We start from the raw sequence: 21458 nt of genomic DNA on the forward strand, positions 1-21458 counted from the left end.
GCTGTGGATATTGCCAACCAAGTCCTCACTGATAGAGCCAGGTCAGTTTCTGGCTGTCAGGGGATGTTTCTTCCTTCTCAGGATCTGTGTACTGACTAAGCCAATGCAGCTTTGGGATGACTGCCGCCCTTTCTCACTTAGAAGTTCTGGTGCCAACCTTGGGTGACCAAGGGAGTGTGGCAAAACTCTAGCCCCCTTCCAGGAATGCATGGAGTCTGAAGACCTAGAAGTGTAGGAAATCCGTCTTCAGCTGCCCACTTCGAAAACACACCCTGATGGTGGAGCACCATGCTGGAACTCCTGGGAATTCCTTGGCACCCTGCTTCACCTGGTGTATTTGTTTTCGGTTGTTGTGTAACAAATCACCTCTAACTCAGTGGCTTCACACAGCACACATTTATTATCTTGCAGTTTCTCTGGGTCAGGAGTTCAGGCATAGCTTAACCGGATCCTCTGCTTAGGGTAACAAAAGGCTGCAATCAAGGTGTTTCCCAGGACTGGGTTCTCAGCAGAGGCTCCACTGGGGAAGGATCTGTTTCTGAGCTCTTGCAGGTTGTTGGCAGAATTAGGGGAGGCAACTTCTTTTTCAAAGACAGCAATGAAGAGAGACTCTAGCAACCTTGGCACTCCTTGCACATTCCATCCCTCTTGCCACATTCCATTGGTTAGAAGCAAGTCCCAGGTCCCGCTCACACTCAAGGACAGGGGGTTAAACAAAAGTATGAATACCAGGAGGCAGCTGTTTTGACCATTCTGGGAAGCCTGCGGTGCGGTAAGTGACTCAGGACTTGGATGGCTGCAGGCTGGCCAAGCCAGGCAGGGCAAAGGCACAGAGGTGCAGCAGAAGCCACAGCAAATCCTCTGTGTATCCTGAAAGTTTTGCTTTTGAGGAAAGATCTGATTTTGGGGAAAGAGCAAAAAGATATCCAGGGCATAATTTCCTCAGGTGACTGCTATGAAGGGACCAAGACTCACAGGTTGGTGTAAATTCAGGAAGCCATTGGTAGGGGCACAAAGGAAGAAATTAAGAGTAGGTGGACAGAAGGAGGGTTTCCAGGGTATCAACTGTACGTGAAGGAGAAATAGAAGGAGGAGGGAAAGGATTAAAAACATCCAGGTCTTTGGCAGTGGGATGTGAGAGGTATGGACCAAGAACAATACTTGGGGGAGGTGAACCTGATACAGAAACTCTGTGCATAGGCAGAGGGGAGGCTACAGGGACCTTTAGCATCTCCTTTCTGACCATGAAAGGGAAGCAAGGAAGACTTTCAGCTTAGATGTCTTTAGAAGGCAAGTGAGGACCAGGCCATGCCCACCTGCCTGTCACCAGGTCTGGGGAAGCACCCTGGAGTGTTAGGGGACAATGTATGTAGGGTAGATGTGATTCTACTGAATGTTTGGACACTGAGTGTCTTATAGAATAAATCTTCCTTAATGATGGGTCTGACTAAGGCAGGAAGCTCCACCTCAAAAATGTTAGAACCAAACAAAGTTATCCATATACTAGACATTTCAAACTCAGTGTCTGACTATATTCTGGGCCTTGAAATAAATCCCAGCAAATTTAAGCTATTTGAAATTATACAGAGTATAATTATAATGGAGCTAGATTAGAAATCAGTAAAAACAAAATATCTAGGAAAAATCTATAACCTGGAAGTCAAGTAACATACTGCTAAGTTATCCATGTTCAAAGAAAAAAAAAAAATCACCAGGGAAATTAGAAAGTACTCCCAACAGAATGCTAATGAAAATAAATCTTTTCAAAATCTGTGTGATGCAGCTAAAGCAGTGCTTTGAGGGAAATTTATAGTTGTAAATATTTGTATTAGAAAAGAAGAAAGTTTAAAAGTCAGTGATCTAAGGTTCCACCTTAAGAAGCTAGAAAAAGAAGAGCGAAGTAAATCCAAAGTAAGTAGAAGGAAGGAAATAATAAAGGTAAGAGTAGAAATCAAAGGAACAGAAAAGAGACAGTAAGAAGACTAACAAGTTCAGTCATGTTTTCTGACACATTATTCCTCCCCCTCTTCCCTCTAGCCACAGCTGATTGGATGAGAATTCATTTGGAGTGGGGGAAAGAGTATGAAATAATAGTTAATTACTTCCTTTTGAGTTCTTGATGCTTGCATCTCACAACCAGAGAGAACTTCCTTTTCCAGTAGGTGGCAGCGCTGGCAACTTGAAAACCCGGACAGGCTGCCTTCTGGGTCGGCTGGGGACCAATGATTGCCGCCGGGCTGAAACGAAGGAGTTATTTCAAGACAGGAGAGAGAGTCAACTCCAGAAAGCAAATCCTCACTCGAATTTAGAATAGGGAAAAGTTTGAGATCTCTCTCTCAATCCCCCTCTCCCTCTCTCCCCCTCTCCCTCCTTCTGTCTCTCCCTCCCTCCCTCCCTCCCTCCCTCCCTCCCTCCCTCTCTCTCTCTCTCTCTCTCTCACACACACACACACACACACACACATCTGGAAAACCTGAATGAAAGCTTGAAAAACTTGCCTTTTAAAAACCTGGGGCTCTTAACTGGAAGTACTGCTGATGGGCACCAGAGGCTCAGAAAACTCCTCCTCCCACTGTGAGCAAATCGCCGCCCCCCCCCCCCCCCCCCCCCCGCCCCCGAGATTCTCCAAAGTTTACATCAGATTCCCAAAATGGACGGGGACTTAAAACAATTAAGATACCCTGCCTACGAATGCTCCGTTAAACACCACTCAGAAGTTAATCGGGCAGGAGTCTGGGCTGTACAGGAAGGTGGTGGAGTGCACCCAGGCCTTGGGTGGGAGGTGGGAGAGGCCAGGCACAACCAGTTGCTTTTATAACTTTTTCTTCCTGAAGGGTCACTGCTGGAAAAAACCCCTTGGGGAGTTTAAAGCGGAAAGAGAGCGACCACGTTTTGCAGACCTATTATGTGCGTCCTAAATGTCCTCATTTAATCTTTGCAGTAATCCTTCGAGTTCGCTGTTAATCCTTCCTATTACTCTCCCAAATCCCTTAAGAGGGCACTTGATGGACTGCCGGTTTTCGTGGTTCCGGGTTTTAACTGAATGCACACACTGACTAGTCTCCTCTTTTACAGACAAAACTTCCCTGCGATTGCCTTTGTTTACATGAACTTGCCTTTAAAAATAGCCTTTCATTTATTTCTTTGGTCTATTTCTTTCCATCAAGAGCCACCCTCAGAATTGGCAGCGTGAACGCAGACGTAAGGGCAGGAGCTAGTACGATTTTCGGTTGAATTTAGAAGACAGTCCTGGAGCCTCACTTTTCCCTTCTGGTTCACGGGGTGGCCGGCGGCCGGGGCAGGGTTTGGGCGGGAGAACTGGGGCCGCGTATCCCGCGGCTGCCTCTGCTCAGGGCAGACGGGCGGCGGAGGGGTTGGGCGGGGTCGGGGTTCAGCCTCACTTGGCCGCCGCCTCCGGGCTTGGGGGTGAGCCCCGCCCGGAGGCGGTCGCGCTAACCGCGGAGGGAGCCGGCGAGAGGCGCGGGGAAAGGGGCGAGCGCCCCCGGCTCCTCGAGCCCGGCGCGCCATGGCGGGCGCCGGGCGAGTACGCAGCCCAGCGGCCGCGGGCTAGCCGAGCCGGGAGGCCACTGTTGGGTCCCTCCTTCCCTCTGCGCCCCAGGCCTCGGAGCCACCGAGAGGAGGATGAGTCCCTGGAGCTGGTTCCTGATGCCGACCCTCTGCCTCCTGCCCGCGAGCGCAGCCCCTCCGCACGGCGCGCCCGCCTCCGCCAACTGCAAGCTCAAGGCCCAAGTAAGGCGCGCAGCGGGCGCGGGCGCGGCCGCCTCCCGGCACCTCCTGGGGGTGGTTACCTTCCCAACCGCACTGAGCCCCGTGCTCTTGGACCCCGAGCCGACTCAGCGGGTCGGGCTCCCACCTTGCACGGCGGCGCCTCCTAGCTCGCGCTTCCTGCCGAGCCCCCGGGTTCCCCTTTCCGGCGGGGGTGCAGAACTCCGGCCACACGAGAGACCCTGTCCCGCAGCCATCGCCATTCGTCAGCCGAAGGGAGTCCCGGGCCGGGTCCCCCGGGTCTCGCCAGCCTGCTTCGCTGGCGTTTGAGGGACGAATCCGCGAAGACCCAGTGGGCCCGGGACTTGGGCACATTTACTTTTAAGTTTGTTCTGCCTGCTCGTCCCTAGCGTTTCATTTCTGCTTGTTTCTAAATGGTAATAGCCCCCAGCAGCTGCTTGATTTAACCTTCGTCTATTCAGTGCCTGAGTTAGGTGGAATGTGGGGGGAGCTGAAGCCATCCCCCTTGTTTTACTGATATGGGAAACTGAGGCTCAGAGAGGGACTTTTGTGCTCCAGGTTACAGAGCGCGTTCGTGGAGAGACCAGGTCTGACAGCCTAGCGTTCACGCACCCGGCGCCTCCTTAGATCTTCGCATCAGCGTTTTGGGGTGAGGGGAGCCGAGGTGAGAGAGCCCCAGTGACCTGCCCGTGTCCACCCAGCCCTATAGGAGCAGAAGCCGAACGGAAACCCGGCAGGTCTGGCGTCTCCGGGGCTGAGCCTCTTTCGAGAAGAGCGTTTCCATTTCCTGATCAATTTTCCTACGCTCGGAATTTTCTGCAGGTCTGAAGTCCCTCTCTTCTGAGCTCCGTGGAAGTTGACTTTTGCGAGTTTACATCGGTGGGTCCAGTCTCTGTGGATCCCTGGCGCTGGGGAGGGTGATCGTAGACTGAGCGCCCTCGAACGCCGGTTGCCGGAGTTCAGGGGTCTGCCCACCTTCGGTGACACCTGCGCAGCATCCGGGGCCGCGTCCACTTCCCTCCGTGATTTTATTCATCGTCTTAACCACAGCAAGGGAGAAGGTGACCTCACTGAGCCGTTCCTGGCGCACAGGGCTGCCCGGGAAGCTGCACTGTGTTCCTAGGGCGCCCTGGGCTGCGGACGCGTGGACGCGTGGAGGCCGAAGAGGGAAATCCTCACCAGGGATCGTTCCAAACTCTGCTGCGGTGTGGCAGCTGCGGGCTTGTTATACAAGGCAGAAGTCCATCCTTTCATAAGAAAGCAGAGTGCTTTGCACTTTTGCGAATCTATTACCAACTTGTAATAATATTATGGAGTGAGTCTTGATAAGGTCTCTGTTTCTCCCTTCTGTTGAATCTGTCTTCGTGGGTCTTTTGTTCTGTCAGTTCTCATACTTTTTGGTCTCATAGTAAAACACTTGTGTGGGTTAATGGAAATATTAATAAAACGCAAGAATACACAAGCACACATGTCATTGACTGTCGGAGGGTGATGTTATCTAGAGACTTGTAGCCTCTAGAAAATTCTGTTTGTACACTTGTGAGAGAATGAAAATATCTTTGTATTATTATGAAAATAGTTCTGATCTTACAGACTGCTTGAAAGGGACTTGGGGACATTCACAAGTCCCTGGACCACACTTTGAGAATCAGTGTTCTATTCTGTGGGCAAACTGCCTTGTCCTGTGTGGAGGTCAGAAGGTCAGTCAGTGGCAGGGCTGTCTGCTTGACCTGCAGGCTGTAGAGGGCACCGTGGGTGGGTCCCCCAGGGGGTTGGGGTGTTGAGATTGTAGAGTGAGGGTCTGGAATCCAGCCTCCCATCCGGTGTGGCAGCTTCCTGTAGCTTTCTGGAAGGACTGTGGCTTGATAGCTGGCTTGGTTTTCAACTTTCATTAATCATTAGAGAGGTTTTCTGAGCCAAAGTCCGCCACACAGGTTGAGTCTGTTCCTTATCAACACTCAAACACAACTCTGGAGCGTTCTTACCATTCCTGCTAGCGTTGTTTCACATTTGCTGTTTCTTCACCCAGATATCCACATGCTTGCTCCCATACTTCCGTCTGGGCTCTGCTCAAATTCTCTCAATGAGACCCTTCCCGATTACCTATTAAAGATTATGTCACGCCCCCATTCCCCGGCCACCCTGCCCTCCTATCTGCTTTTCCGACTTTATTTTCCTGTGTAGCACTTAACCACCATCTGATAAAAATGTTTGTTTATTGTCCCCCCTCCAATCTCCATGAGCATAGGAATTTTTGTTTGCTGCTGCATCCCCAGTGCATACAAGAGTGCCTGGCCATAGTAGATGCTAAATAAATATTTCTCAAATGAAAAGGGCACACTAAAGCCAACTTACTTTAATATCATTCCAGCTGGTCTGCTGAAGGGTCCTCTTGGAAAAGAGCAGTTATCTCAGGTCCAGGAGCTGGATGGGAAGAGCTGAGCGGGCCCGTGGCTTAGGGATTTAGCCCACGTTACACAAGCTGTCATTGTGCTGCTTTACTTCATTGTATGGATTACACACGTGTGTTAAAATCTCCGGTAAGGTGATTCAGTCCGCAGAACTTCGTGTGTCTCTGTCATCCATGGACATGTCTTCTTCTTTTAAAAGAAACCTGTTATGGTGTTAATTTTTTTTTTTTCCTTTGAAATCATCAGAATGTTAAGATAATGACTCCCTCTAGTAGTAGGTAGGGGCCACAATTACAGTGAAAGGGGGGTGGTAGAGCCATTTTGTTTTTCTTTTATGGAGACAAATAGCCCTTCCCCCGAGGGTGTCGGTGTGAGGCAGGGGCAGCTGCACCCCTAAGATCAGTGCAGCAGCCTAGGGGCTCACCTGTGGGCAAAGACAAGGTAAGAGCTCCCTGATCAGAAGCCCTGAAGACTCGCCTTTCAGAAGGGCCTGGTAGACAGGTGTCAGTAGCCAGAGTGGGAGACAGGGTGCCCTCCCGGGTCAGAACAGAACTCCATGTATTGAAGAAGCTCCACAGGATAAGGATCATTTCTTTAAAACCACTTTAAAACCCCTGGCTTAAAAAAAAAAAAAAAAAGTGGCAAAGCCCCCCACCCCCCAAGCTGTGTTATCCCTTAAAGAGAGAATGGGAAAGGATGGCCCCCTGAGGAGTGAAAGATGTCAGTGTGGGTTCATCTGGGTAGGTCAGTGAGGCCCCAAATGGGGAGCTGGACAGAGCCTCTCTAGATGTGGAGTCAGGTGGTCCTCCCGAGCGATGGTGCACCTAGCAGAGTACGAACCGAAAAAGATGTAAGTCTGAATCGCGGGGGATGTCTGCTGCATGCTAAGGCCGCCTGATACGGTGTTTAAAACCTGGGGCTCAGGAGCCAGCCTCCCTGGCTTCAAATCCTGGATCCACTGCTTAGCAGCTATGAGACCTTCTGTAGCATAATAAACCTCTCAAGGCCTCGATGTCTCCGTCTGGAAACAGCCAGTGTCTTACTTAGGTGTGTATCCTCCCTCTTCCTCTCTTCCCCATCTCTCCTATGTGGGCACCGGGCAGGCGTTCACCCCCACCATGCCACGAAAACCGTTCTTGTCTGGGTCGCCAGCGACCTCCGTGTTGCTCTATCCAGAGGTCAGTTGCCCAAATCCTCGGCTTATTTAGTCCATCAACCACATCCAACCCACTGGCTTACTGTCTCCTCCCCGAAGCTCTTCCTCCAGTGGGCTTCCTGCTCTTCTGATTTTCCCTGCTACCTCGCTGGCCACTTCTCTTCTTCTGGCTTCTCTTCTTTCCCTTGACTTCACAAAGTTGGACCATTTCTAGACCCATTCTCTCCTGTTTGCACTTAGTCCCTTGGAGATCTCATCTAGTCCTATGGCTTTAAATAACATCGAAATGACCACACCCTCTTTTTCATCGGGGGCCCAGATCTCTCCCAGACTCCAGACTCATGTATCCGCCTATCCACTCGACCTCCCCACTTGGATGTCTGCTTGACATTTCGACTCAGCGGGACCAGCACCAAACTTCTGACCTTCCCTCGAATCCTGTTCCACCCTGTCTTCTCCATCTGGGTTGATGGTAACTTCATCCTTTTAATTAATTGATTCATCAGCAAATCCTGTTGGCCCTTGCTCCCAGAATACAGCCTGAATCCCATCTCTGATCACTTCTCATCAAGTCTGTCAGTACTGCTCTGTTCTCTCACTTGGGTCATCTCAGTAACTTCCTAACTGACCTTCTTTCATCTGCCCTCATCTCTCAGTAGTCTGTTCATCACAGCTGCCAGAGTGATCCTGTCAACACATTAACTCAGGTCGTTTCACTTCTCTCATTAAAAACCTGCACCAGCTTCCATCCTACTCAGCATAAAAGCCTCCACCCTTCCAGGGACACGGGGGCCCTGTGCGGCCAGGCCTTGTTGACCTCTCTGACCTTTGCCTCCTGCCTTCCTCTGGAGCTGTCCAGCTGCAGTCATGCTGGCCTCTTTCCTGCTCCTCCAACACATTGAGGGCCTTTCTGCCCCAGGGTCTTTGCACTTGCTGTTGCCTCCTCTTGGAGGGATTGCTCCCAGATAGTCCTGTACTTTGACCTCTTACCTCCTTCACGGCAAGGCTTAAATGACCTACTGGACATTCAGGGACTTCCCTGGTCACCCTATTTAAGACAACATCCCTCCTCCACTAGTACTTCCTGTTCCCCTTCTGCTTCTGTGTTCTCCTCAGCAGTTACCGTTAACATACCGGAGGCAGAGACCCATACTTCATTCACTGCTGTATTCCTAGTGCCTCGTGCCTAGAGCCGTGCCTGGCGCTTGGGGGGCACAGCATTGATAGTTGGGAAAGAAATGAGCGTTGAACAAATGCAGCAGAACCATCCATGTGCAACGCTTGGATGGTGCCTGGCACACGGCGAACAGTCAGTATCAGCCAGCTGCTTTCAGCATCATGACTGTCAGTGCATGGCTGGATGCCAGAACATGAGTACTGTTTTTTAAAAAACCTGAGCAGACACTTCCCTGGTGGCGCAGTGGTTAAGACTCCACGCTCTCAATGCAGGGGGCCCGGGTTCAATCCCTGGTCAGGGAACTAGATCCCACATGCGTGCCACAACTGAGAGTTCGCATGCCACAACTAAGGAGCCATCGAGCCGAAACTAAGGAGCCTGCGAGCTGCAACTAAGACCTGATGCAGCCAAATAAATAAATATTAAAAAAAAAAATCAACCAAGAAATGTTCTCAGAAAAATATTATATATAAAAAAAAGCTGAGCAGTTTTCAGTGAAAAGATCACACAATAACCCTATTTTTAGACTCATACTGGTTGAAAAGACAACAATAAAATAAATAAGAAACTAAGAATGGATACATGTAATTGAACAGACTTTGTTCCTGAAGAGAAGTGTAGGCATTTTGAGGTAGGATGGGACACTAGGGACATTAAGTGTCCAAAACCAAACCAAAATGAAACACCCCCTCACCACTCCCCACCAACCCCATGTTATGATCCTGCAGTATGGGTTTGGTTTTTCTTGGAATATATTTGTTTACTATCATGGTCTCCTAATAGATGACAATGAATCAGGTGCCCATGTGTTTAATAATAATAGTTCAACTATTTGCCATGTCTCCAGTTGGAAACTGTGTAGAAGCCCTTTGGTAGACTGTGTGGAACTTGTGTAACCAGATGTATAGGTCAGTGGTCTCCAATCGTATCATCATCCAAGACCCCTTTGATCACCAACTCTTCCCACTAAAATGAACAAATAAAACAAACTAAACCTATGCTTGGAAGCCCAGCTCTGGCAAACCAGTTGCATTTCAAGGTAATTATTCTGTTACCCATTTAAAATGAACCAAAGACATAACTGTCAACCTCAGCTTTTGATTACTGTCTAACCAGTGTTTTTCTACCAGCTTGATCTAATTTTAACCAGCAGTGAGACATTTGATTGCTTGATTAGCCTTTGGCAACCATTTTTCTGTAGACTACAGTTTCCATGTGGCTTTTTGAAGTAGTATTTAAATAACCCTGGGGACTCTCATTACTCCCTAAGAGGATGCCTGAGGACTGGCTGGAGACCCTGTACACCATTCATCTCTTAATACTAATTCAACCGTTAACAGGTTGTTTTTTTTTTTTTTACATCTTTATTGGAGTATAATTGCTTTACAATGATGTGTTAGTTTCTGCTTTATAACAAAGTGAATCAGTTACACATATACATATGTTCCCATATCTCTTCCCTCTTGTGTCTCCCTCCCTCCCACCCTCCCTATCCCACCCCTCCAGGCGGTCCCCTCCCACCGAGCTGATCTCCCTGTGCAATGCGGCTGCTTCCCACTAGCTATCTACCTTACGTTTGGTAGTGTATATATGTCCATGCCTCTCTCTCGCTTTGTCACAGCTCACCCTTCCCCCTCCCCATATCCTCAAGTTCGTTCTCTAGTAGGTCTGTGTCTTTATTCCTATCTTACCCCTAGGTTCTTCATGACATTTTTTTTCTTAAATTCCATATATATGTGTTAGCATACGGTATTTGTCTCTCTCTTTCTGACTTACTTCACTCTGTATGACAGACTCTAGGTCTATCCACCTCATTACAAATAGCTCAATTTCGTTTTATGGCTGAGTAATATTCCATTGTATATATGTGCCACATCTTCTTTATCCATTCATCCGATGATGGACACTTAGGTTGTTTCCATCTCCGGGCTATTGTAAATAGAGCTGCAATGAACATTTTGGTACATGACTTTTTTGAATTATGGTTTTCTCAGGGTATATGCCCAGTAGTGGGATTGCTGTGTCATATGGTAGTTCTATTTGTAGTTTTCTAAGGAACCTCCATACTGTTCTCCACAGTGGCTGTATCAATTTACATTCCCACCAACAGTGCAAGAGGGTTCCCTTTTCTCCACACCCTCTCCAGCATTTATTGTTTCTAGATTTTTTGATGATGGCCATTCTAACTGGTGTGAGATGATATCTCATTGTAGCTTTGATTTGCATTTCTCTAATGATTAATGATGTTGAGCATTCTTTCACGTGTTTGTTGGCAGTCTGTATATCTTCTTTGGAGAAATGTCTATTTAGGTCTTCTGCCCATTTTTGGATTGGGTTGTTTGTTTTTTTGTTATTGAGCTGCATGAGCTGCTTATAAATTTTGGAGATTAATCCTTTGTCAGTTGCTTCATTTGCAAATATTTTCTCCCATTCTGAGGGTTGTCTTTTGGTCTTGTTTATGGTTTCCTTTGCTGTGCAAAAGCTTTGAAGTTTCATTAGGTCCCATTTGTTTATTTTTGTTTTTATTTCCATTTCTCTAGGAGGTGGGTCAAAAAGGATCAGGTTTTAAAAATTATTTAAAAAATGTGTTTTTTCTCTCATTCGTTCAGTCATTTAACTTTTACTTGTCTAACTTGTTTATTACCATTACTTATGATAGGGGTTATTATCTGACTTTCACCACCTGAGTTCCATCCCTGGCTGGGGAACTAAGATCCCGCAAGCCATGTAGCACGGCAAAAAAAAAAAAAACCAAACCTCAGTGGGGTGGCTGAGACAGAAGCAGAATTGAGCATAATTAGTGCATTCTTGAAAAGCTGGGTGTGTGAGCAGAACTATAATTTGAATACTTTATAAAACAAGGTCACAGGCTGGAGGCTAATGAGATAAGCTCCATCTGGCGTGCATGGTGTTTTGAGAAAACTGAGGTCTCATTTCCCAACTGGAAGATTTTATTTAATATCAGGATTTCTAGTTTCTTTGGAAAAGTCCCTTCTGGGGCACCAGGCCTGTTCCCCTGTGGCCAGCACTGCTGAGGCTGCTTAGCCAATGTCCTTTGTGGAAAGTTGTGGGCTTGTTGGCCCCTGACCTCCCCCTGCTGTTATGTCACCCCAGCCCACGTGCTTCCCTGCCTCTGCTCTCCTCTGAGTGGTCCCATGGTGTTTTTGTGAAGGTGACAGGGGGACAGGTGGAGAAGAGCAGGCTGAAGAGAGTAGGGCCCCTGCTTCAGCCAGCTCCACCCTCATCGGTCTTATATTTTGAGATTCTGTGTAATATTTCATTTGAGACCAGGTTGCCGCTGCTGAAACAATGACACAGAAGTGCAAATATAGTTGACCCTCATTATTTGTAGATTTCATGTTTGTGAATTTGCCAGCTTGCTAAAATTGTGAACCCCAAGCTTGTGGTGCTTTCACTTTCACGTGCAGATGTGCCCAGAACTGCAAAAAAATTTGAGTGGCTGGATGTACAGGCTTCCAGCGGAGGTCGAATGAGTCAGTGCTCTGGCTTGTCTCTTTCACCCCTCAAACTAGAAACAAGTAAACAAGTGTACTTTTTGTAGTTTACTTAGTGCCACGTTTTTTTTGCATTTTTGTGCTTCTTGGAGGTGATTTCACTGTTCAAAATGAAGTGCTGTCTAGTGTTCCTAAGCACAGGAGGGCAGTGATGTGCCTTAGGGAGAAAATACATGAGTTAGATGAGCCTCATGCAGGCATGAGTTACGGTGTTGTTGGCTATGAGTTCAATGTTCACAAGTCAACAAAATATACTAAAGAAGGTGCTTTTCAACAGAAGCACACATAAAACATAAAACGAGGTATGTATTGCTCTGTTGACTAAAGCGTTGTGACCAGAGGCTCGCAGGAACCTAACCCTGTGTTTCCCCTAGGAGCAGTGGTTCAGTATCCGGTAATTCAGTGTTCACAGGGACTTTATAGAACATAACTATGATACATAATGAGAGCTGACAGTAAACTGAAACCCCACCATCCAGGAAAGCATGCTACTTAAAGGGCTGCTGAAACGAAGCCTTTGACAGAGAATGAATTCCAAATATTCTTTCCTATAAAACCTGGATTTTCACATTTCTGGGTTGCTTGATGTGGGGCTCACCCCATGCATATATCTGACCTTTACACTTGAACTCCTTGAGGGCTGCCCTGTGCACTTCTTTGTACAGTAGCTCTTAATAAACAGATGTTTCATAAATGCCCGCTGTTGAGACTGAGAGACACTCGGGGCCAAAGGGCAAAGTGGCTTGGCCTCAGGATGTAACCAGTGCTCAGCCTATAAAACTGTTGGGAGACATCGTGGAACCATCCAGTTCTCTGCTGCTGAAGCAGAAGGCTTTTGTAAGAGAGAAATGCAGGACGATGCATGTCCTAAAGGGACAGGGGCAAACTGTGCAATCAGGGGCTTCTTAGGACTGTGGAGTCAACCTTGGCTTGCACCTTGGAGTCACCAGGGAAGCTTTAAAAATATCACCTAGGGCTTCCCTGGTGGCGCAGTGGTGGAGAGTCCGCCTGCTGATGCAGGGGACACGGGTTCGTGCCCCGGTCCGGGAAGATCCCACATGCCGCGGAGCGGCTGGACCCGTGAGCCATGGCCGCTGAGCCTGCGCGTCCGGAGCCTGTGCTCCGCAACGGGAGAGGCCACAACAGTGAGAGGCCCGCGTACTGCAAAAAAAAAAAAAAAAAAAAAAAAAATATATATATATATATATATATATATATATAATAACCTCTTATCTCACCTCCAGAGATCCCATTGTGATTGACCTGGGATAAGACCCAGACATCAGACTTCTAGAAGCTTTGGAGGTGATTCCAAATGTGCAGCCAGAGTTGAGAGACTCTGCCTTTGGGGTTGTTGAATTTGAGACCCGAAGAAGTAGAAACCACCGGGTGTGCCTGGGAGGTAACAGTGGGCTCCTCAGGTGTCCCTTTACCTGTACCAGGTGCGTCCTTGTGGTCCCTTGAGAATCCCCTGTTTAACTCCTGTCCAGCTGCTAGAGCAGGCGTGGGGCAAACTCAAAGCTGGTGACTGTATTGCTTTCTCATCTTTAGTCAACATTTCGATGAGAAAAGGGAGGGGATGCTGAAATTCAGTCTGCTTTGAGGACTCCTGCCCCTGGTAGGTGAATCTGCCTGGACTATTTTGATCATTTTTCTCCTGCAGGGTGACTTGTCTCTCTAATTTACCTCTCAGGTTCCTGTCCCTCCATATCATGCCTTGATGTTGTCTCTTTTCCTTTTAGCAAAATGAGTTGAATTCCTTCTTGTGGACCATAAAGCGAGACCCACTGTCTTACTTCTCTGGCACGATCCATGTCCCGTACACCCGGGTTTGGGACTTCATCCCGGACACCTCCAAGGAGGCTTTTCAGCAGAGCAGCATCGTGTACTTTGAGCTGGACCTCATGGACCCTTACACTATCTCGGCCCTCACCAGCTGTCAGATGCTGCCACGAGGTGAGAACCTCCAGGACGTGCTCCCCAGGGACATTTACGGCCGCCTTAAGCGCCACCTTGAGTACGTCAAGCTCATGATGCCCTCGTGGATGACGCCTGACCAGCATGGTAAGGGTCTCTACGCAGACTACCTGCCACCTGCCCAGACTTACAGTCTGATTTGCTGAGGGAGTTTCTGCTGCTCCCTAGTCATAAATTCCAATAAAAGCAAGCGATCATATCTTTGAGACTGACCATATTTTCCATAATTGAGGTGGAATGTGCTTGAAGATGGAGATCTTGATACAAATGAAATTATTTACAGAACAGAAACAGACTCACAGACATAGAAAACAAACGTACAGTTCCCAAAGGGGGAAGGAGGGAGGGGATAAATTGGGATCTTGGGATAAGCAGATATGCATTACTGTATATAAAATAAACAACAAGGACTTACTGTATAGCACAGGGAATTATATTCAATATCTTGTAATAATCTATAATGGAAAAGAATCTAAAGAAGAATATATAGATATGTATGTGTAACTAAATTACTTCGCTGTATGCCTAAAACTAACACAACATTGTAAATCAATTATACTTTAATTTAAAAAGATGGAGATCTTGACATTTTACCTTTCCTTGATAGGTTTGGTTTAAAATAAATACCTGGGGCTTCCCTGGTGGCGCAGTGGTGGAGAGTCCGCCTGCCGATGCAGGGGACACGGGTTCGTGCCCCGGTCCGGGAAGATCCCACAATGCCGCGGAGCGGCTGGGCCTGTGAGCCATGGCCACTGAGCCTGCGCGTCTGGAGCCTGTGCTCCGCAACGGGAGTGGCCACAACAGTGAGAGGCCCGCGTACAGCAAAACAAAAACAAAAACATAAAATAAATACCTGGAAAAAAATACCTGAAACCTCTGAAAGGGAACTGCTCCCTAAAATATGGGCAGCTTTGCTTGTGAACAAGAACATCTTTCCGAGAATTCTCTGACGTTCCAGTTGTTAGGACTCTGTGCTTTCCCTGGGTTCGAGGGCCTGGGTTCGATCTCTGGTTGGGGAAGCCAAAAAAAAAAAAAAAAAAGAAAGAAAGAAAAAAGAACATTCTTCCTAGCCTAGTGAAGGAGGCATGTAAGGTCAGTGTAGGCACCCACTGTCCCTTCTGCTGGGAACCCTCCCCATGCTGTCCCTCTGGCTGATGGCTGATTCGGCTTATGTCCTCTGTGAAGGCCTCCTAAGTCCAGAGATGACCCTCTGCTGTCCTGTCAGTGTCCCCGTGGCAGCCTCTGCAGGAGACCTGAAGACTGCCTCTCCCCAAGGTGCAGGCTCCTCCAAAGCTGGGCTACGGTCTCTTGGTCCTTGTACCCCAGCTCCTAATGTGGTGTCTGGCACGTGGGAGGTGCTCACTAGTGGTTGTTGGCTAATGTGTCAGCCAGGTAGGACGTGTGAAAGTCTGATTTCAGTGGGCAGAGCTTGGAAAGAGCAACGGGAAACCAGTGAACTTGTGGATACCTTGGCTAAACCGGGATACAACATGAGTGTGTGCTGATTACTTACAAAAGTGGATTACAACGTTTCTGACGGCTGTGTAGATATAGACCGACATCTTAAAATTCACATTAAATCCAATCTTTTTGCTTATACTGCATTCTTTTGCTTTTTAACATTCTTTCCCAACATTGCCATATAATATTTTTGTGTTCTTATACAGAGCGGGGCGAAGTGCTGCAGTTACTGTAAATGCCCCAGGAGCCGTGACATCTCGTCCTTGAATTAACCTGTCCCTTCTTTCCCCTAGAGCATCAACCCAGGCGCTGTAGGTGGGCACAGTCTTCAGAAATTGGAGGTATGGGCTGGGCCACTAGCTCCCCCAGCGGGGTCTTCCACAGCATGTCTTCACCTTGGCCATCCCCTTAATTTCTTATATTTTGACCAGAAATGGAAACTTGAATGAACTGTGTCCCTATGGCTGGCTGTGATGTTCAGACGCCGCAGACTCAGCTCTGTGTTTCCACCTGGGCCCAGGCCTGCTCGGGAGTCACCTTTCCTTTTACTGCTAGTCTTTATTTGGACACATTTTTTAAGCACTCAGCATGGGCTGGGCACGCTGTTTCTCATTTTTGGGATTCAAAGACAAAGCAGTTATTGATCCTGCCTTCCCCTGGCTCTGGGCGGCCCCTCTAAAGTCTAAAGCAAACTTAAAAAAGATAGGTCTTTTTGTACACATGCATGGATCCCACATGTGCTGCTGGGGTTCTGACCTCAGCTGGATCTGACCCTGCTTGGCTGCCTTTGGGGTCATAAGAGAAGCACTTCAAGGGATGCTGCAGCCGCATTTTGGCCCCATGTCCCTGCGAGCTCCTTTGAGACCCCGGCAGCCAGCTCTTGGTGGATCAGCTCCACGACACGCTAGACTTTAGGAATAACACCCAGTGTGTCTCTTTAGGAGGGGGAGGAGAGCTGTCTGTCCCTCCTCCAAAGAATCCACCTGCCAAGCAGGATTAGGTGAGGCAGAGTCTGCCTGGCTTGGTGGAAAGGGGGAAGGGGAAGAGGAAGTATCCGGGTGCGACTGGGGCAGCTGTTACCCGGGACGCTGCAAGGAGCCAGGTGAGGCCTCTGCAGGTGGAGGTGCTCTGTGGCCTAGGGATGGAGCAGGGGGCCTGTCCTGGACCCTGGAGGTGGATGTATCATGTCACACCATGGGCATTATGGCATCTCTGTTTTCCTATCTCCCTCCTGATGCTTCTGTGACACCCTCCCTCCCCACTCTCTTCCTTGAGGCCCTTCCCCTTTTTTGTTTTTTTTTTGGCGGTACGAGGGCCTCGAGCCTGTCATGGCTCACGGGCCCAGCCGCTCCGCGGCATATGGGATCCTCCCGGACTGGGGCACGAACCCACGTCCCCTGCATCGGCAGGCGGACCCTCAACCACTGCGCCACCAGGGAAGCCCGAGGCCCTTCCCTTTTTATTCACAGCCACTCAGAGCTTAAAAGGGAGCGAGCAGGGCTCCGGCGTCAGCTTCAGCAGGGGCCTGGAATCACGAAATGTGGAGTTACCCCATTCCTGCCTTCCCTGACTCCCCCCTACATGAGAACCGGGCTCCTACCAGCCTCTGCTCTCCAGGGGAGTCTGGGTAGGTGAGGTTGCTTATCACTGTGCAGAATATCAGCAGTGAGGGCACTGCTGACTGACTTCTCAGGGAGAGGCCAGCTCTGGGGATGCCCTGTGCTGTCTGTGACTAGGCAGCCTTGTCCGCATTCGTTATGGTCATAGACTGGCTGCTGTGCAACAGGACTGCTGATATCTTTGACCTCCCCTCAGGTCCAGAAGTGATGCTGAGATGCTGTAGCGTGAAAATCCCTTCTGGATGGCCCCGCAAACCTAGCGCTGGGCAGAGAGAAAGGGTTTGTAGACATCTGAGACAATTTGTGACCGAACCCAAGCTCAGGGTCCTGATACCTGGCTGTGCCTCTCTGCCCCCACTCCCCCTTGTCAGCCCCTCATTTTGGGCTCCGATTCTGGCCCTCCCCTTCCCACCTCACACCTTCTCTACCTCCCCCAGCCCTCCCCCTCCCCCTTTCCCTGCTCTGCTCTGGGGTGTGACAGTTCAGAATCTAGGTGCCAGTGCCTGGAAGAGAGAAAAGACAAACAGTGGGCAATGAGAGAGAGAAGGACTATGCAGAAGAGACGAGGAGCAGTAAAGGGTCAGTCTTGTGTGATAGCGCAAGACTGGAGTTTTCATCTTGCTTTTCTGGTCTATTCCCTAGGACATGAAGTGAGACTCGCTGTTAAATACCTTCAGTGGACATAAGGGGCTGTATTAGTTTGCTGGGGCTGGCATTACAAAGTGCCACAGACTGGGTGACTTAAGCAACGGAAATTAATTTGCTCCCAATTCTAGAGACCGCTGAAAGTCTGGGATCGAGGCGTCAGCAGGGTTGGTTTCTTCTGAGGGCCTCTTTCCTTGCCTTGTAGATGGACGTCTTCTCCCTGTGTCTTCACGTGGGCTTCCCTCTGTGTGTGTCTGTGTCCTAATTTCTTGTTCGTTCTTTAAAATTTTTATTTTATATTGGAGCATAGTTGATTAACAATGTTGTGTTAGTTTCAGGTGAACAGCAAAGTGATTCAGTTATACATATATAGGTATCTATTCTTTTTCAAATTCTTTTCCCATTTAGGTTATTACAGAATGTTGAGCAGCTTTCCCTGTGCTATACAGTAGATCCTTGTTGGTTACCTATTTTAAATACAGCAGTGTGTACATGTCAATCCCAAACTCCCAATCTATCCCTCCCCCCCCACCCTTCCCCCCTGGTAACCATAAGTTTGTTCACTAAGTCTGTGAGTCTGTTCCTGTTTTGTCAATAAGTTCATTTGTATCATTTTATTTAGATTCCACATATAAGCAATATTATGGGATATTTGTCTTTCTCTGCCTGACTTCCTTCACTTAGTATGATAATCTCTAGGTCCACCCATGTTGCTGCAAATGGCATTATTTCATTCTTTTTAATGGCTGAGTAATATTCCATTGTATATATATACCACATCTTCTTTATCCATTCATCTGTCAATGGCCATTTAGGTTGCTTCCATGTCTTGACTATTGTAAACAGTGCTGCAGTGAACATTGGGGTGCATCTAATTTCTTGTTCTTATAAGCACACCAGTCATATTGAATTAGAGCCCACCCTAGTGACCTCATTTTAACTTACCTCTTTAAAGACCCTTCTCCAAATACAGTCACATTCTGAGGTACTGGGGGTTAGGGCTTCAGCATGAATTTTGGGGGGGACACGATTCAGCCCATAATAAGGACCCAGGGTAAAGTTGCAGAGTTTGGGTGGTGGGGGGCAGATTTTGGCATCATTTCAAAGGTGTCTCATTGTAAGTATCCACCTCATGGTGAAAACCTGTGTGTGCCATGGGGAGAGGCGAGGGGGTTCCAGCAGCGCTGAGTACACTGTAGGCATTTGCAGTGTGGCTGATTCTCTTGTAGCAAAGTGGTTTTTGAGGCTGTCACTAAAGGATGTTGTCACAGAACTTTAGGTGGCAGAAGTCATGGAATAAAATGGCAAGTTTAACTGGATGTTAATATTTATGGTATTAGAGGGCTTAGAGTGGAGCCAAAATGGAAGATGTAAGAACTGCCACTGGTTAATTTAAAATGACCGACTAGAAAAGAGTGTCATCTAGGAACTTCCCTGGCGGTTCAGTGGTTAAGACTCTGTGCTTCCAATGCAGGGGGTGTGGGTTCGATTCCTGGTAGGGGAACTAAGATCCCACATGCTGCATGGTGTGGGGTAACGGGGGCGGGGGAGAAAAAAGCGTGTCATCTAGCTAGCTGGTTTTTCTCATTTTGTGTTATAATTGATTTTAAATGGTATCTTTAACCTTTTTGCAGGGGTCCTGTGTATCAAATTGACCCAGCAATCCAACTTCTATGAATTTATCCCATGAAATGATTGAGCAAATGACACAGATGTATGCTGGTTGTTATTAATTGCAGTGTGATTGATGCAATCCCAGCAGCCACTGGGAACTGGTTAAATTATGGTCTCTCCAGGTTGTTGAATCCCATATGGTTATTAAAGGTGCTTATGTAGATCATGGATTGCAGGGGCTGGGTAGGCAATACGCATGCATGAAACTGGCCTGTGTTGGGAGTGGGGAGTGACATGAATTGTGGCATTTGTGGGGTGAATATGCCAAGTGAAGAGGACAGTGGCTGCTTGGTCCTAGTCGATTGCTGGCCACGTAGAAATGGGCACCCAGTGTGGCCAGACCTTCCCATTTTTAAAATTCATAATTTGGAAGTATATTATATAATTTATTCTTTTTTCTCGTTTTAGTGAGATATAATTGACATATACCACCATGTAAGTTTAAGGTACAGTATAATGCTAGATTGTGAAATGATTACCACGATAAGTTTAGTTAACATCCATCATCTCCTATAGATAACCAAAAAAAAGGACAAAGAAAAAAATGTTTTTTTTCCCTTGTGATGAGAATTCTTAGGATTGACTCTCTTACAAACTTTCATCGATAGCACACAGAAATGTTCACTGCAGTCGTCATGTTGCCTGTTACATCTCTAAGTACTTATTTATCTTATAACTGGAAGTTTGTTCTTTTTGACCACCTTCATCCAGTTGCCAGACTTTTCTATTTTTTTAAAAAGAGAAGTCAGAAGTCTGGGTTTTTCTGGGAAATGCCCTGGTTTTTAAATGTTGGTAAGTACCTAAAACAAAGTGAGCCCATTGTGTAGTACTAATAAGATTTAGCTGTGAGCTGGATCAGTCATTAGGGCCCCCACTTCCTACTTCTGAGGCGGAATGTTCTCAAAGTGTGTGCTGGGCCGGCCGCATCAGCGTCACCTTGGAATTGTTAGGAACGCACAATTTTGGGCCACACTCCAGACTTCCTGAATTAGAAGCTGTGGGGTGGGACTTGGCAATGTTTGGTCTAACCAGTCCTTCCAGGTGATTCGATGCACACTCAAGTTTGAGAACCATTGGTCTCTATTCTTGGTCACCATTCTGGTCCCTGTCCTTGTATTGCCTCTGAGTGTTACCTCAGGTTGCCAAAGATTCCTTTTTCTCCTCAATTAAGAGCATCTGTTGCCATATCCCCACTGGGCAGTTGTTCTTTTGCTGCCTTGTAGTGGCTTTTTATGTTTATTTAATTCTTAGATTGGTGTCTAACTTTCCATGTGTTTGTTAATTTCAGCTCCCAAACTAGCATGGAAACTCCTAGAGAGCAAGGTTCTTGATTTAACTTTTTTCTTTTTTTTTTAAATGAGTCTAGCACAGTGCCTTGCACAGGTGATATTTCCTAATTGGAAGGTACTTCCTGAAGATCGTTGTTTTCTCATCACTCTGTCCGGCCACGCTGTCTTAAACAACCAAAACCGCAGCATTGACTCTGCTGATTTGTTTCTGTCTTTTCCCTGACTTCTTCCCCTGTTAATCCTCCCAGAGTAACTTCTTTCCTGCCACCAGGGCAGGGAGGCTGGTTGCACAGTAATGGCAGGGTGCCTCTCCCAGCTTCCTGGTGGGTGGCTCCAGGGCCAGCAGCAGTGCAAGTTGGACGCACCTCATGGGGGCCGTGAGGTGTGTGCTCATAGGCTGTGGGGTGCCCTAGGGAGGCCTTCCCTTCCTTTCTAGGAGTGGTTTCCAGTTCTGTGGCACAGTTTTATAGCTTCTCTCCAAACCAGCCCTGAACCTCGAGAGCACCATGTAGACTGAAGAGCCTGAAAATGAAGGTGCCTTCCAGGCCTTCTGCTGCTGGTAGTTGAAGTGACCCACTGCAGGTGGGGTGGGCTTTCGATGTGGCCTCTGCTGGAGGAGGCCCACTTTCTGCAGCCACTGTGGTGACGTGACTGCTAAAGAATGTGATCGATGGGGGAAAGGTACAACAGTATTACTTTCTAATTGCTATCCAGCTTACTTTAATAAGCATATTAGCATTTGAGCTGATTTTCAAGGAAAAGCTAGGATTTACACAGGCAGAGGAAA

General features: G+C 47.8%; 1 protein-coding gene and 1 long non-coding RNA gene across 3 annotated transcripts in view; one reads left to right on the forward strand and one right to left on the reverse strand.

Moving 5' to 3' along the window:
• Positions 1-381: 381 nt before the first annotated feature.
• Positions 382-2588, reverse strand: LOC137206020 (uncharacterized). 2 transcript variants are annotated; one of them, XR_010934411.1, is made up of 3 exons: positions 2499-2588; positions 2103-2237; positions 382-694 (listed from the first exon to the last, which is right to left on the reverse strand). It is a non-coding gene; the product is annotated as an uncharacterized lncRNA (long non-coding RNA). The 2 variants fall into 2 exon arrangements; XR_010934410.1 differs by having other exon boundaries at positions 382-2237.
• A 780-nt stretch (positions 2589-3368) lies between these two features.
• The window catches only part of TRABD2A (TraB domain containing 2A), a 54037-nt gene continuing 35947 nt past the window's right edge, over positions 3369-21458 (forward strand). The window contains 2 exon segments of the mRNA XM_067703956.1: positions 3369-3750; positions 13749-14115. Coding sequence (XP_067560057.1) covers positions 3643-3750; positions 13749-14115 — 475 coding nt within the window. The 5' untranslated portion in view covers positions 3369-3642.

This window comes from Pseudorca crassidens, chromosome 14 (assembly GCF_039906515.1).
Source record: "Pseudorca crassidens isolate mPseCra1 chromosome 14, mPseCra1.hap1, whole genome shotgun sequence".
Classification (NCBI taxonomy): Eukaryota; Metazoa; Chordata; class Mammalia; order Artiodactyla; family Delphinidae; genus Pseudorca; species Pseudorca crassidens.